Source organism: Palaemon carinicauda, chromosome 20, assembly GCF_036898095.1.
Source record: "Palaemon carinicauda isolate YSFRI2023 chromosome 20, ASM3689809v2, whole genome shotgun sequence".
NCBI classification, from domain to species: Eukaryota; Metazoa; Arthropoda; class Malacostraca; order Decapoda; family Palaemonidae; genus Palaemon; species Palaemon carinicauda.
The window spans coordinates 116,027,896-116,042,520 of NC_090744.1; the positions used below are offsets into that span (position 1 = coordinate 116,027,896).

The window sequence follows — 14,625 nt, forward strand, 5'->3', positions numbered from 1 at the left end:
TAATAATAATAATAATAATAATAATAATAAACATTTCCCTTCAGGAAATCATGTATTGATGTCTAATATTTAGACATAATTGTCTACTTCCTGGTTTAGTTATTTCATGCATTTTCTCATTTTAATTATAATCGTTTTGGCGATAAATGTTACTCCTCTATTTTCCCTCTATTATTATTATTATTATTACTATCCAAGCTACAACCCTAGTTGGAAAAGCAGGATGCTATAAGCCCAGGGGCTCCAACAGGGAAAAATAGCCCAGTGAGGAAAGGAAATAAGGAAATAAATAAATGAAGAGAATAAATTAACAATAAATCATTCTAAAATAAGAGATATCCACCTCCCACCATTATCTCTCAGAGCTACAATCAACGATACTCGAGAGATTATAAATGTCAGCAAATCAAGGCTCAAAAGCACAGACTCAAGGCCAAGGGCTCTATTCTAAATTTAGCTCGTCTGGGACGTCCCGAGAATGAAGGTCAACGCCAAAGTCAGGTATTGAAAAAAGGGAACCCTTTTATACCATATTTAAAGCATCTCTTGTGCGTGAGCATATTATTCCCGAAATCAAGGCTCAAAAGCACAGACTCAAGGCCAAGGGCTCTATTCTAAATTTAGCTCGTCTGGGACGTCCCGAGAATGAAGGTCAACGCCAAAGTCAGGTATTGAAAAAAGGGAACCCTTTTATACCATATTTAAAGCATCTCTTGTGCGTGAGCATATTATTCCCGAAATCAAGGCTCAAGCACAGACTCAAGGCCAAGGGCTCTATTCTAAATTTAGCTCGTCTGGGACGGGACGTCCCGTGAATGAAGGTCAACGCCAAAGTCAGATATTGAAAAAAGGGAACCCTTTTATACCATATTTAAAGCATCTCTTGTGCGTGAGCATATTATTCCCGAAGCAATTTAAGTGGCATAGGTCAGTGCAGCTCCTGTAGGATAAAAAAAACATATGACATTGATATAGGTGATTAAATGGAGCTGACATGATAGTGTCGGGAAGAAGACACCAGGGTTGCCAGTTTGCCCTTTTTACTGGCCAAAAAAAACTCAAATTTGACCTTTTGTATTTAAATAGGTTGGCCTTTAGTAATATGAAAAAAGCCGAGCCTTAAATACTATATTTTTGACCTTTTTCTATTAATGGGTTGACCTTTTAAAGCCTCTGTTGATTAGAAATTGACCTTTTCTCATTTAGAAAACCTGGCAACCCTGGAAGACACACAACAGGAACTAAACAGGGTTGCCAGGTTGGGCTTTTTTCTGGCCAGAAATCTCCAAATTTGGCCATTTTTTCGCGCTAGATACCTAAATTTGGCCTTTTTAAAATTGGTTAGCTTTAAAGGATATATTTTCGGCCCTTTTTACTATTAGGTTGGCCTTTTAAAGGTGCCGTTGATCAGACGTTGGCCTTTTCTCAATTGGAAAACCTGGCAACTCTGGAACTAACAGCCTGCAGATTATTTCCACTGGATTATCATACATGAACCTTAAAATTATCGTTTTTTAAACCAAAATTATCGTACAAACTTTGAACAGGATTATTAAGGAGTAACATATATAGCTTATTTCTAAGGTATTTTAGTATAATTGCTTAATCAAACACACACACACATACATTGTATATACCCAAGGTATGTATCGTGCATCGTACCGGACCCAAAATAATCGTACATGTACGATAATTATCGTACGCATAGCAACCCTGACACAACAGGAACTAAACATTACTTAATGAATGGTTGGCAACTGATGTACTCAATGACCTGTTGTTGCCAACCTATGATTCAACAATAAAAAAATGTTATTTAAAAGACAAAGGAAAATCGCACTGCCAAACAATTAACATTTATTTAAAGAAATTTTTTTTTGTTGTGATGATAATAAATAATAATCGTAGTTGTTTATTATAGCTAAAATAACATAGATGTAGTACATGTGATCTGCTTAGTCAGTTGTTTCTTTGAAAGGCTAGGTATTTATTGGTAACAATTTAAAGCTTGTTATAAATTGTGATTTTGTTATAATCTAGAGATGTTATATAGTAATAATACTTGTTTAGGGTAAAATGTGAATCAGAGACGCAATTCCATCACTTCCCGCCCCTCGAGTTACAAAAAAGTATGTTCTTCCTGTTTTGTTTACGGTTAAATAAATTCAATTTAATATATATACGTACGATCCTTTGCTATTCAAATTAATATTATTTAATAAAGTAATCGATAATGTGCAGACTTGAAAAGATTATTAATGAAAGTATCATAACATTAGTTTTCGAGTTGTCTACTATTATGTGACGTCATGACCTGCGCACAATGTGTGCGCAGTCGCATGAAAACAAACAAAATGAAGTCGCAAGACACCAAAGCTTTATGGGCGACTCAGACGGAAAAACCCATTCATTACACGTATGTGGAAGTGATAACAATGCTAAATAGTGCTATGAGGTGGGAAATTTAATGCAGAATAGGTTAAGTGTAGATGTTAGTGCTGATTCTATTCGGTTTTTGCAGATACTTAAAGGAATTCCGAGTGGAGCAGTGCACTCTCTTTCTTCAACACAAATGTACTCAGCATCGGCCATATACCTGTTTTCACTGGCATTTCTTAAACCAGCGTAGGAGGCGTCCCATGAGGAAGAGGGATGGGACATTTAATTATTCTCCCGATGCCTATTGCAACAAATTTGACGAGAACACGGGCATTTGCCCCGACGGCGATGAGTGAGTATCGTAACCCCCTAGCTGTCATATACTCATAAAAAACCTGTTTATTTTACTATATCATTATCATTAAGACTTGCGTTTCCTACGTGTATGTAATCTTTCGTCACGTGATCGACCGTAGAAGTATGAATGAACGTAAATGAGGGAGAAATGGTTGTGAAAATAGAGTGGGATTGACAGCGAGAACAAAGAGCGTCACAGAAAGGGGGAGTGGTTGGGCCGAGTGTTGTTTGTAAACAAAGCCGAGACAAGCTCAGGTGTGACCCTTAGAAACTCTCATACTTACGTCATTACTTTGATTAATAATGGTCTTATTTCGTTGTTTATTTATTGGATATTTAATTTAGTCGATAATTATCAATTGTATTCGTTAATACATAGGATATTGACTTTAATATATACTGTATTTCAAGAGGTTGAGGAGGTCTTTCTCAGGTGTCACCTATAGAAACTCGCATACTTATGTCATTACTTTGATTAATAATGATGTTATGTCGTTGTTTATTTATTGGATATTTAATTTAGTTGATAATTATCAATTGTATTCGTTAATACATACGATATTGACTTTAATATATACTGTATTTCAAGAGGTTGAGGTGGTCTTTCTCAGGTGTCACCTATAGAAACTCTCATACCTAAGTCATTACTTTAATAATGATGTTATGTCGTTGTTTATTTATTGGATATTTAATTTAGTCGATAATTATTAATTGTATTCGTTAATACATAGGATATTGACTTTAATATATACTGTATTCCAAGAGGTTGAAGTCTTTCTCAGGTGTGAACCTTAGAAACTCATACTTACGTCATTACTTTGATTAATAATGATGTTATGTCGTTGTTTATTAATTGGATATTTAATTTAGTCGATAATTATTAATTGTATTCGTTGATACAGAGGATATTGGTATTAATATACACTGTATTCCAAGAGGTTGAGGAGGTCTTTCTCAAATGTCACCTATAGAAACTCTCATACTTATGTCATTTCTTTGATTAATAATGATGTTATGTCGTTGTTTATTTATTGGATATTTAATTTAGTCGATAATTATTAATTGTATTCGTTAATACATAGGATATTGGCATTAATATACACTGTATTCCAAGAGGTTGAGGAGGTCTTTCTCAGGTGTGAACCTTAGAAACTCGCATACTTATGTCATTACTTTGATTAATAATGATGTTATGTCGTTGTTTATTTATTGGATATTTAATTTAGTTGATAATTATTAATTGTATTCGTTGATACAGAGGATATTGGCATTGATATATACTGTATTTCAAGAGGTTGGGGAGGTCTTTCTCAGGTGTCACCTATAGAAACTCATACCAACGTCATTACTTTGATTAATAATGATGTTATGGCGTTGTTTATTAATTGGATACTTAATTTAGTCGATAATTATTAATTGTATTCGTTAATACATAGGATATTGACTTTAATATATACTGTATTTCAAGAGGTTGGGGAGGTCTTTCTCAGGTGTGAACCTTAGAAACTCGCATACCTACGTCATTTCTTTGATTAATAATGATGTTATGTCGTTGTTTATTAATTGGATATTTAATTTAGTCGATAATTATTAATTGTATTCGTTAATACATAGGATATTGACTTTAATATATACTGTATTTCAAGAGGTTGAGGAGGTCTTTCTCAGGTGTCACCTATAGAAACTCATACCAACGTCATTACTTTGATTAATAATGATGTTATGTCGTTGTTTATTTATTGGATGTTTAATTTAGTCGATAATTATTAATTGTATTCGTTGATACAGAGGATATTGGCATTAATATACACTGTATTTCAAGAGGTTGTCTTTGGTAGTTCATAAGCCTACCAGAGGCTGGGGAAGTCTATTATTATTATTATTATTATTATTATTATTATGGTTATTATTATTAATTGCTAAGTTACAACAGTAGTTAGAAAATCAGGATGCTATAAGCCCAGGGGCTCCAACAGGGAAAATAACCTAGTGAGGAAAGGAAACAAGGAAAAATAAAATTTTTCAATATTAATCTTACCCGATGATCATGTAGCTGTCAACTCCGTTGCCCGACAGAAATCTAAGGTCGGGATACGCCAGCGATCGCTATACAGGTGGGGGTGTACACAACAGCGCCATCTGTGAGCAGGTACTCAAGTACTTCTTGTCAACAAGAACTCAATTTTTCCTCTGTCGTGCCACCGGCAAGACCTACTTGGATACGCTGTTGATTCTGGAGTTGTTTTTCACGATTTTGGTGATGTATTCGCTCTAGATTTTAGCCTTCGCTATTCAGGAATCTTTATCATTAGCTTAGCAAGCTTTTTTATTTAATTTGGATTAATTGTTAACGAACTTTGCTAGATTTTGGAATTCCCCCTTGACTATTTCTACAATTCAAGATGTCTGACCAGTCACAAGTCCCTAAGTACAGGCAGTGTAGTGTTAGGGCTTGTACTAGGCATCTTCCGAAGGCCTCCATAGATCCTCACACCGTTTGTTCCAATTGTAGGGGTAAATCCTGTCAATTGGAAGATCGATGTGAGGAATGCGCTGGGCTTTCGGAATTCGATTTTAACGAATTCCTTAAAAATGCACGTAGGCTAGAGAAGGATAGGATCAGGAGGAGTTCTTCTCGCTCTTTTGATTTTTCCTCTCCCCATGCCCCTCAACCTATTCCTTCCCCTGTAGTGGTGACTCCCGACCCTGCTACTAGTGCTCAGCCCTCCATGGCGGACATGATGCGTGCCATTCAGGCTCTTGGTGACAGAGTGGAGTCATTGGCTAATGACCGTAATCAGCTTTTGGCAGATGTCAAAGAGCTGAAAGCGCAAAGTGCAGTGGGAAGTGTTGTGAGTGCAAGTGAAGTGAAAAGTGTCAGTGTCAGTGTTGCGCATGAGGGTACATCTGTTCGTGCCAGTCGTCCTCCCAGTCCGGGACCTCTTGCAAGCTCCCAAGCCCAGGGGAGAAGCAATGTCGAAGGACCAAAGGGTTCGGCAGGCCTTGATCAGCGTACGGATGTACCCTCAGTGGTTGCGGACGTATCTGTCAGAGATCGTCCCATCCACAAACAGACGAATGAGCCCTATCATTCCTCGTCTGTGGAAGAAGTTTCGAGGAAGAAACGTTGGACCAAGGTCTCACGACCTCTCAAGCGTAAGGTCCCTTCCGAGCGAGTCCAACGGCCCAGGTGTAGCCACTGGGTCAGTACGGACTCGCCGCAGTCTTCCGAAGACTGCACACCTCCCAAGAGAAGTAGAGTGGTTCCGCAGCAGGCAACTACTCCGTCTGTTGCCGCTCCAACCACGGTAGATCCTAAGTGGTCCATGCTGCAGACTATGCAGTCTCAGCTTGCTTCCTTTATGCAGGAGTATCGGGCTGAGAAGGTTGACACGGCACCAGTTAACCTACAACCTGCCACGGTTGTGCGCTCAGCAGACCCTGCGGCTGCCTGCTTCCACACTCCACCTGTGAGAGCTCCACCTCCGATGCGCAGTCCACCCTGCCAGACGCATGTTCATGCTGCACCCTCCGTTGACATGCGTGAGCTACCGCATCAGCAGTGGGAAGGTGCTGTCGAGCTGCCGTGTTTTGACACAATGCGGCATGCTCCGCAACTCATGCGGCATGCTCCGCATCCCATACGGCATGCTCCGCAACCCACGGCAGTCCCTCCCACGCACCAGCACTCTGCTTTTGTTGTTGCCAGCTCGCAGACTGACCAGCAGCGGCAGGATGTTGGATCCGCAGCAGCTACGCATGCACCCGTGCTGCCGGATTCAGCCGTTCAGCTTTCTGCTCCACCTTTGCCACTTCCTACTCAGCTTTCGGATGATGGAGCATCTGATGACGAAGCTGCACATTTGGACGATCCGCACTCCGACTTAGAAGGACCCAAGTCTACGCCTCCCTCCTTAGACTTTCGGAAAGTCCTTGCCTTGTTCAGGGACTTGTATCCAGAACAGTTTGTGTCTGCAACCCCTCGCTCTCCTCCCTCCGAGTTTGCTCTGGGCATGCAGTCAGCAGCTCCTGCCTTCACCAAACTTGTTCTCGCACGCTCATCCAAGAGAGCTTTGAGGGTTATGGGAGAGTGGTTGCAGTCCAAGAAGCAACTGGGAAAGACTGCTTTCATCTTTCCGCCCACCAAGCTTGCTTCCAAATCTAGCGTCTGGTATGCCACGGGAGAGGAACCCGGCTTGGGAGTTCCTGCCTCTGCCCAGGGCGACTTCTCAAGTCTGGTTGACTCTCCCCGCAGGCTGGCTATAAGACGATCTAAGATTTGCTGGTCCTTTTCTGACATGGATCATCTGTTGAAGGGAGTCTTTCGTGCTTTTGAGATCTTCAACTTCCTCGATTGGTGTTTGGGAGCTTTAAGCAGAAAGACTTCCCCTTCGGATAAGGACTCCGCCATGCTTATCATGTATAGCATGGACAAAGCCATTCGGGATGGGTCTGGTGAGCTTGCGGCTTCGTACGTGTCGGGAGTGCTTAAGAAGAGAGAACATCTTTGCTCCTTCTTGTCGTCTGGGATCACTCCTTGCCAGAAGTCGGAGTTGTTGTTTGCTCCTCTCTCCAAGTGTCTTTTTCCGGAGGAGCTGATCAAGGGGATGGCTGCCTTGTTGATCCAGAAGGATACCCATGACCTGATGGCGTCTTCCGCACGTAAGGCTAAAGCTTTACCTTCCGTGCCTAGACCTTTCCGTCCTGCCGCAGTGGACACACCAGCAACTAGGTTCATCCCGCCCTTTCGTGGCAGAACCTCCAGCAGAGGAGGTACCCGTGCCGACAGTCACCGTGGCAAATCGAAGAAGGGTTCCAAGTCCGCAAAAGGCAGAATCTGACTGCCTACCTCTCCAGACAGCAGTGGGAGCCAGGCTCAAGAACTTCTGGCAAGCTTGGGAGAGCAGAGGTGCAGACCCCCAGTCTGTGAAGTTGCTAAAGGAGGGGTACAGAATTCCGTTCTGCCGCAGTCCCCCTCTAGCAACGTCTCCCATCAACCTCTCTCCCAACTACAAGGAGAAGGACAAGAGGCTAGCGTTGCAACAAGAGGTGTCGCTCTTGCTACAAAAGGGAGCGGTAGTCATAGTCCGGGACCATCAATCCCCGGGCTTCTACAACCGTCTCTTCCTGGTAGCAAAGAAGACAGGAGGTTGGAGACCGGTGCTGGACGTCAGTGCTCTCAATGCTTTTGTCACCAAGCAGACGTTCACGATGGAGATGACGAAGTCGGTCCTAGCAGCGGTCAGGAAAGAAGACTGGATGGTCTCGTTAGACCTGAAAGACGCGTACTTTCATGTCCCCGTCCATCCAGACTCCCAACCTTTCCTAAGGTTCGTCTTTGGAAAGGTCGTGTACCAGTTCCAAGCCCTGTGCTTTGGCCTAAGCACGGCACCTCTTGTGTTTACCAAACTGATGAGGAATATTGCCAAATTCCTTCACTTGGCAGACATCAGAGCCTCCCTCTATTTGGACGACTGGCTTTTAAGAGCTCCGTCAAGTCGTCGCTGTCTGGAGAATCTCAGATGGACTATGGATCTGACCAAGGAATTGGGCCTCCTGGTCAATTTAGAGAAGTCCCAACTCGTCCCATCCCAAACCATTGTCTATCTCGGTATGGAGATTCAGAGTCGAGCTTTTCGGGCTTTTCCGTCGGCCCCAAGGATCAGTCAAGCCCTAGAATGCATCCAGAGCATGCTGAGAAGGAACCGATGTTCAGTCAGGCAGTGGATGAGTCTAACAGGGACACTTTCATCGCTGGCCCAGTTCATCGAGTTAGGGAAACTCCTCCTCCGCCCCCTTCAGTATCATCTAGCTGCTCACTGGAGAAAGGACATGACGCTAGAGGCGATCTCAGTGCCTATTTCCGAAGAGATGAGGTCTACACTGACGTGGTGGAAGAACAGCATTCTTCTCAAGGAAGGTCTACCATTGGCTGTTCAGACCCCCGACCACCGTCTCTTCTCGGACGCATCGGACACGGGCTGGGGTGCGACACTGGACGGACAGGAATGCTCGGGCACGTGGAATCAGGAGCTAAGGGCACTTCACATCAACTGCAAGGAGCTTTTGGCAGTTCATCTGGCCTTGATAAACTTCAAGTCCCTCCAGCTAAGCAAGGTGGTGGAGGTGAACTCCGACAACACCACAGCCTTGGCGTACATCTCCAAGCAAGGAGGGACTCATTCGAGGAAGTTGTTCGAGATCGCAAGGGACCTCCTCATTTGGTCAAAAGATCGAAAGATTTCGCTGGTAACGAGGTTCATTCAGGGCGACATGAATGTCATGGCAGATCGCCTCAGCCGGAAGGGTCAGGTCATCCCCACAGAGTGGACCCTTCACAAGAATGTTTGCAGCAGACTATGGGCCCTGTGGGGTCAGCCCACCATAGATCTATTCGCTACCTCGATGACCAAGAGGCTCCCGATGTATTGTTCTCCGATTCCAGACCCAGCAGCAGTTCACGTGGATGCCTTTCTTCTGGATTGGTCCCATCTAGACCTGTATGCGTTCCCTCCGTTCAAGATTGTCAACAGGGTACTTCAGAAGTTCGCCTCTCACGAAGGGACACGGTTGACGTTGGTTGCTCCCCTCTGGCCCGCGAGAGAATGGTTCACCGAGGTACTGCAATGGCTAGTGGACGTTCCCAGGACTCTTCCTCTAAGAGTGGACCTTCTGCGTCAGCCGCACGTAAAGAAGGTACACCCAAGCCTCCACGCTCTTCGTCTGACTGCCTTCAGACTATCGAAAGACTCTCAAGAGCTAGAGGCTTTTCGAAGGAGGCAGCCAGAGCGATTGCCAGAGCAAGGAGGACATCCACTCTCAGAGTCTATCAGTCAAAATGGGAAGTCTTCCGAAGCTGGTGCAAGGCCAATGCAGTTTCCTCAACCAGTACCTCTGTAACGCAGATAGCTGACTTCCTGTTACATCTAAGGAATGTAAGATCCCTATCAGCTCCTACGATCAAGGGTTACAGAAGCATGTTGGCAGCGGTCTTCCGCCACAGAGGCTTAGATCTTTCCACCAACAAAGATCTACAGGACCTCCTTAGGTCTTTTGAGACCTCGAAGGAGCGTCGGTTGTCCACACCAGGCTGGAACCTGGACGTGGTTTTAAGGTTCCTGATGTCAGCAAGATTCGAACCGCTTCAATCAGCCTCTTTTAAGGATCTCACATTAAAGACTCTTTTCCTCGTTTGCTTAGCTACAGCTAAAAGAGTCAGTGAGATCCACGCCTTCAGCAGGAACATAGGTTTTACATCTGAAACGGCTACATGTTCCCTGGAGCTCGGTTTTTTGGCTAAAAACGAGCTTCCTTCTCGTCCTTGGCCCAAGTCGTTCGAGATCCCAAGCCTGTCCAACTTGGTGGGGAACGAACTTGAGAGAGTACTTTGCCCAGTAAGAGCTCTTAAGTACTATTTAAGACGTACAAAGCCATTACGAGGACAATCAGAAGCTTTATGGTGTTCTATCAAGAAACCTGCTTTACCGATGTCTAAGAACGCAGTTTCTTACTACATCAGGCTTTTGATTAGAGAGGCCCATTCTCATCTGAAGGAAGAAGACCTTGCTTTGCTGAAGGTAAGGACACATGAAGTTAGGGCTGTCGCTACTTCAGTGGCCTTCAAACAGAACCGTTCTCTGCAGAGTGTTATGGATGCAACCTATTGGAGAAGCAAGTCAGTGTTCGCATCATTTTACCTCAAAGATGTCCAGTCTCTTTACGAGAACTGCTACACCCTGGGACCATTCGTAGCAGCGAGTGCAGTAGTAGGTGAGGGCTCAACCACTACATTCCCATAATCCCATAACCTTTTTTAATCTTTCTCTTGAAATGCTTTTTACTTGTTGTTTTTTGGGTTGTACGGAAGGCTAAGAAGCCTTCCGCATCCTGGTTGATTTGGCGGGTGGTCAAATTCTTTCTTGAGAGGCGCCTAGATTAGAGGTTGTGATGAGGTCCTTTAGTATGGGTTGCAGCCCTTCATACTTCAGCACCTAGGAGGCGCTCAGCATCCTAAGAGGATCGCTAGGCTCAGTAAGGAAGACGTACTTAAAAAGGCAGAGTAATGGTTCAAGTCGACTTCCTTACCAGGTACTTATTTATTTTATGTTTGTTATTTTGAATAACTGCTAAAATGAAATACGGGATACTTAGCTTCTAATGTTAACATGTATGCTGGTCTCCACCCACCACCCTGGGTGTGAATCAGCTACATGATCATCGGGTAAGATTAATATTGAAAAATGTTATTTTCCTTAGTAAAATAAATTTTTGAATATACTTACCCGATGATCATGAATTTAAGGACCCTCCCTTCCTCCCCATAGAGAACCAGTGGACCGAGGAGAAAATTGAGTTCTTGTTGACAAGAAGTTCTTGAGTACCTGCTCACAGATGGCGCTGTTGTGTACACCCCCACCTGTATAGCGATCGCTGGCGTATCCCGACCTTAGATTTCTGTCGGGCAACGGAGTTGACAGCTACATGATCATCGGGTAAGTATATTCAAAAATTTATTTTACTAAGGAAAATAACATATTTCAAGAACAGTAAAATTAAAATACATACCTCCTACATAAACTATAAAAACTTAATTCATTTATGGTTAGAATTAATAGAATTTGGATTAATACAGTTCTGAAATGTACCACCTATTGTAATTTCACTTATAATAGTGAGATAAATAGTCAATTTATGTTAGGCTTAAATAAACATAATTTCTGACAGGTGGGAGATGGTTTTTCTTTATTATAATACAATAATAATTAGGAAATTGAAATTGTCTTATGTCAAATCACCTAACTTCACCTGTCAAGAGATGATAAATGAGTTTGTTTAGATTTGGTGAATTGTTTAAGTCGTAACTAATAATTAGGAGATTTGAATTGGCTTATATCAAATTATTATTGTTATTATTACTATCCAAGCTACAACCCTAGTTGGAAAAGCAAGATGCTATAAGCCCAGGGGCTCCAACAGGGAAAAATAGCCCAGTGAGGAAAGGAAATAAGGAAATAAATAAATGAAGAGAACAAATTAACAATAAATCATTCTAAAATAAGTAACAATGCCAAAACAGACATGTCATATATAAACTATTAACAACATCAAAAACAAATATGTCATAAATAAACTATAAAAAGATTCATGTCAGCCTGGTCAACAAAAAAGCATTTGCTCCAACTTTGAACTTTTGAAGTTCTACTGATTCAACTACCCGATTAGGAAGATCATTCCACAACTTGGTAACAGCTGGAATAACTTAACCCTTTTACGTTTTTACCCCCAAAGGACGTACTGGTACGTTTCACAAAAGCCATCCCTTTACCCCCATGGACGTACCGGTACGTCCTTGCAAAAAAATGCTATAAAAATTTGTTTTTCATATTTTTTGATAATTTTTTGAGAAAATTCAGGCATTTTCCAAGAGAATGAGACCAACCTGACCTCTCTATGACCAAAATTAAGGCTGTTAGAGCAATTTAAAAAAAATATACTGCAAAATGTGCTGGGAAAAAAATAACCCCTTGGGGGTTAAGGGTTGGAAATTTCCAAATACCCCGGGGGTAAAAGGGTTAACTTAACGAGAGATGATAGATAAGTATGTTTGGATTTGGTGAATTGTTAAAAAGTCCCATTTTTCAATTTATAATCGCTAGTGAAACCAGGTGGTATTGAAGAACCATATTTTAAAAGGGAAGCCAGTGTAGTGACAGGGTCCACCTTAAGGTAAGGTAGGGACACTAGAGTTTAGGGGGTTCTAGCCGCTGCCCCCTCCCCCACCCCCCTTCCCGGTTTGCTGAGGATGGAAGTCCTAGGTTAGGAGTTTGTTTCTCCTTTGAAATGTTGATTTTCGGTCATAAAATCTTTCAATTGGCTTTATAATAGAAGAAAAAAAGTATTCACCAAATGCCATATTCAGAATTGTTCAAGTTTTATAAATAGCAAAAACTTCTCTTTTCTTTAATAAGAGTTATTGTAGTATTATAGAATTTACTCAATATGGTTGGACATTTTAATGAAAATTGACAGCATTACTTTGTTTTATTTTGAAAGTGTTTAGTTTAACTATTAAAACCACTTAGTCTTAATCTAAAGCTGTTTGTTATATTTCAGGTGAGCTTGTGAATGTTGTGATTAGAGCTCTTATAGAATTTTTATTTTCACACTTTTCCTGTCTAGAGCAGTGGTTCCCAACCTGGGGAAAATTTGAAGCTTCCAGGGGGGAAATAATTACACTACCTACTAACTAAAACAAGCGGAAAATGTCCACATAGTACGTGCGGCAATTTGTTGTTAGCCATTCAATTGTGATATGATCATATCATTTCTCACTGACATGATATTCAAGGGGAGAATTGGAATATCATGCCCATTTCTGAGGCAGGCGAGTGGGCATGAGGGCTGGGCGGGGCATGAAGGGGAGAAATCTGGATGGTTGAACTGGGTGCAGGGGGGAAATGACTGAAAAAAGGTTGGGAACCACTGGTCTAGAGAATAGAATTTAAGAAACAATAGTATGTGTTCTTGTTATTTGTATATAATTTTTTTTAAAGATTTATTGCTTGAGAATTGGTGAATATTTACATCAGTTGGAGGTTGAATCACCGCCCATAGTTATATCATCGACTTAGTGGCTCATAACAAACCATACGGGGCTGATGAATGTGAATTTGATATGGTTAAAAAATGTACTTGGTATACCCTGAAATTCAAGAACTTTTATCCCTTTCACCCCCATGGACGTACCGGTACGTCCTTGCGACAAACGGCTATTTACATTGTTTGCATATTTTTAATAACTTTATGAAAAACTTCAGGCACTTTCCAAAAGAATGAGACCAACCTGACCTCTCTATGACAAAAATTAAGGCTGTTAGAGCAATTTGAAAAAAATATATTGCAAAATGTGCTTGAGAAAGAAAACGCCTGGGGGTAAAAGGGTTAATGAATCACTAGTATGTTGAGTAGAGATAAGATTTACTGATTCTTTCTGAATTTATAAATTTGAGCCCAGCTAGGGTCCCCGGAGGCCATCAGCACCCATATGCAGTAGAAATTTGAAGAGTGAAAGTTAGGGGGTTAGAACTAAGTGTATAAGTTAGGGGTTAGACAGAAGAGTAAAAGGGGGTTAGACAGAAGAGTAAAAGTAAAGGGATTGGACAGAAGAGTAAAAGCTAAGGGGTTAGACAGAAGAGTAAATGTTAGGGAGTTAGGCAGAAGCTTAAAAGGGGGTTAGACAAAAGAGTAAAAGTTAAGGGGTTAGACAGAAGAGTAAAAGCTGAGGGGTTAGACAGAAGAGTAAAAGTTGAGGGGTTAGACAGAAGAGTAAAAGTTAAGGGGGTAGACAGAAGAGTAAAAATTAAAGTGTTAGACAGAAGGTTAAAAGTTAAGATTTTAGACAAGGGTAAACGTTATGGGGTTAGACCTAAGAGTAGAAGTTAAGGGGGTTAGACAGGAAGGTAAAAGCTAAGGGGATTAAACAGAAGGGTAAAAGTTAAGGGGTTTAGATAGAAGAGTAAAAGTTAAGGGGGTTAGACAGAAGGGTAAAAGTTAAGGGGGTTAGACAGAAGGGTAAAAGTTGAAGGGGTTAGAAGGGTAAACGTTAAGGGGTCAGACAGAAGGGTAAAAGTTAATGGTGTTAGACAGAAGGGAAAAAGTTAATGGTGTTAGACAGAAGGGTAAAAGTTAAAGGGGTTAGACAGAACGGTAAAAGTTAAGGGTGTTAGACAGAAGGGTAAAAGTTAAGGGTTAAAAGAGTAAAAGTTGAGGGGTTAGAGGAGTAAAAGTTAACTGGCTAGACAGAAGAGTAAAAGTTGGGGGGATTGACAGAAAAATAAAAGTTGAGGGGTTAGGCAGAAAAGTAAAAGTTAAGGGGTTAGACAGAAGAGC

At 41.7% G+C, this 14,625-nt stretch overlaps 1 protein-coding gene across 6 annotated transcripts in view; it reads left to right on the forward strand.

Moving 5' to 3' along the window:
- Positions 1–2,309: 2,309 nt before the first annotated feature.
- LOC137614422 (RING finger protein unkempt-like) overlaps positions 2,310–14,625 on the forward strand; it is a 54,156-nt gene continuing 41,840 nt past the window's right edge. For all 6 annotated transcript variants that reach the window (XR_011039084.1, XM_068344233.1, XM_068344231.1 and 3 more), the window contains exons 1-2: positions 2,310–2,416; positions 2,522–2,731. Coding sequence is in view for 5 of the 6 variants with exons in the window: in XM_068344233.1 (XP_068200334.1) it covers positions 2,310–2,416; positions 2,522–2,731 (317 nt within the window). In the remaining variant the exon portion in view is untranslated. The remainder of the gene's footprint in view (positions 2,417–2,521; positions 2,732–14,625) is intronic.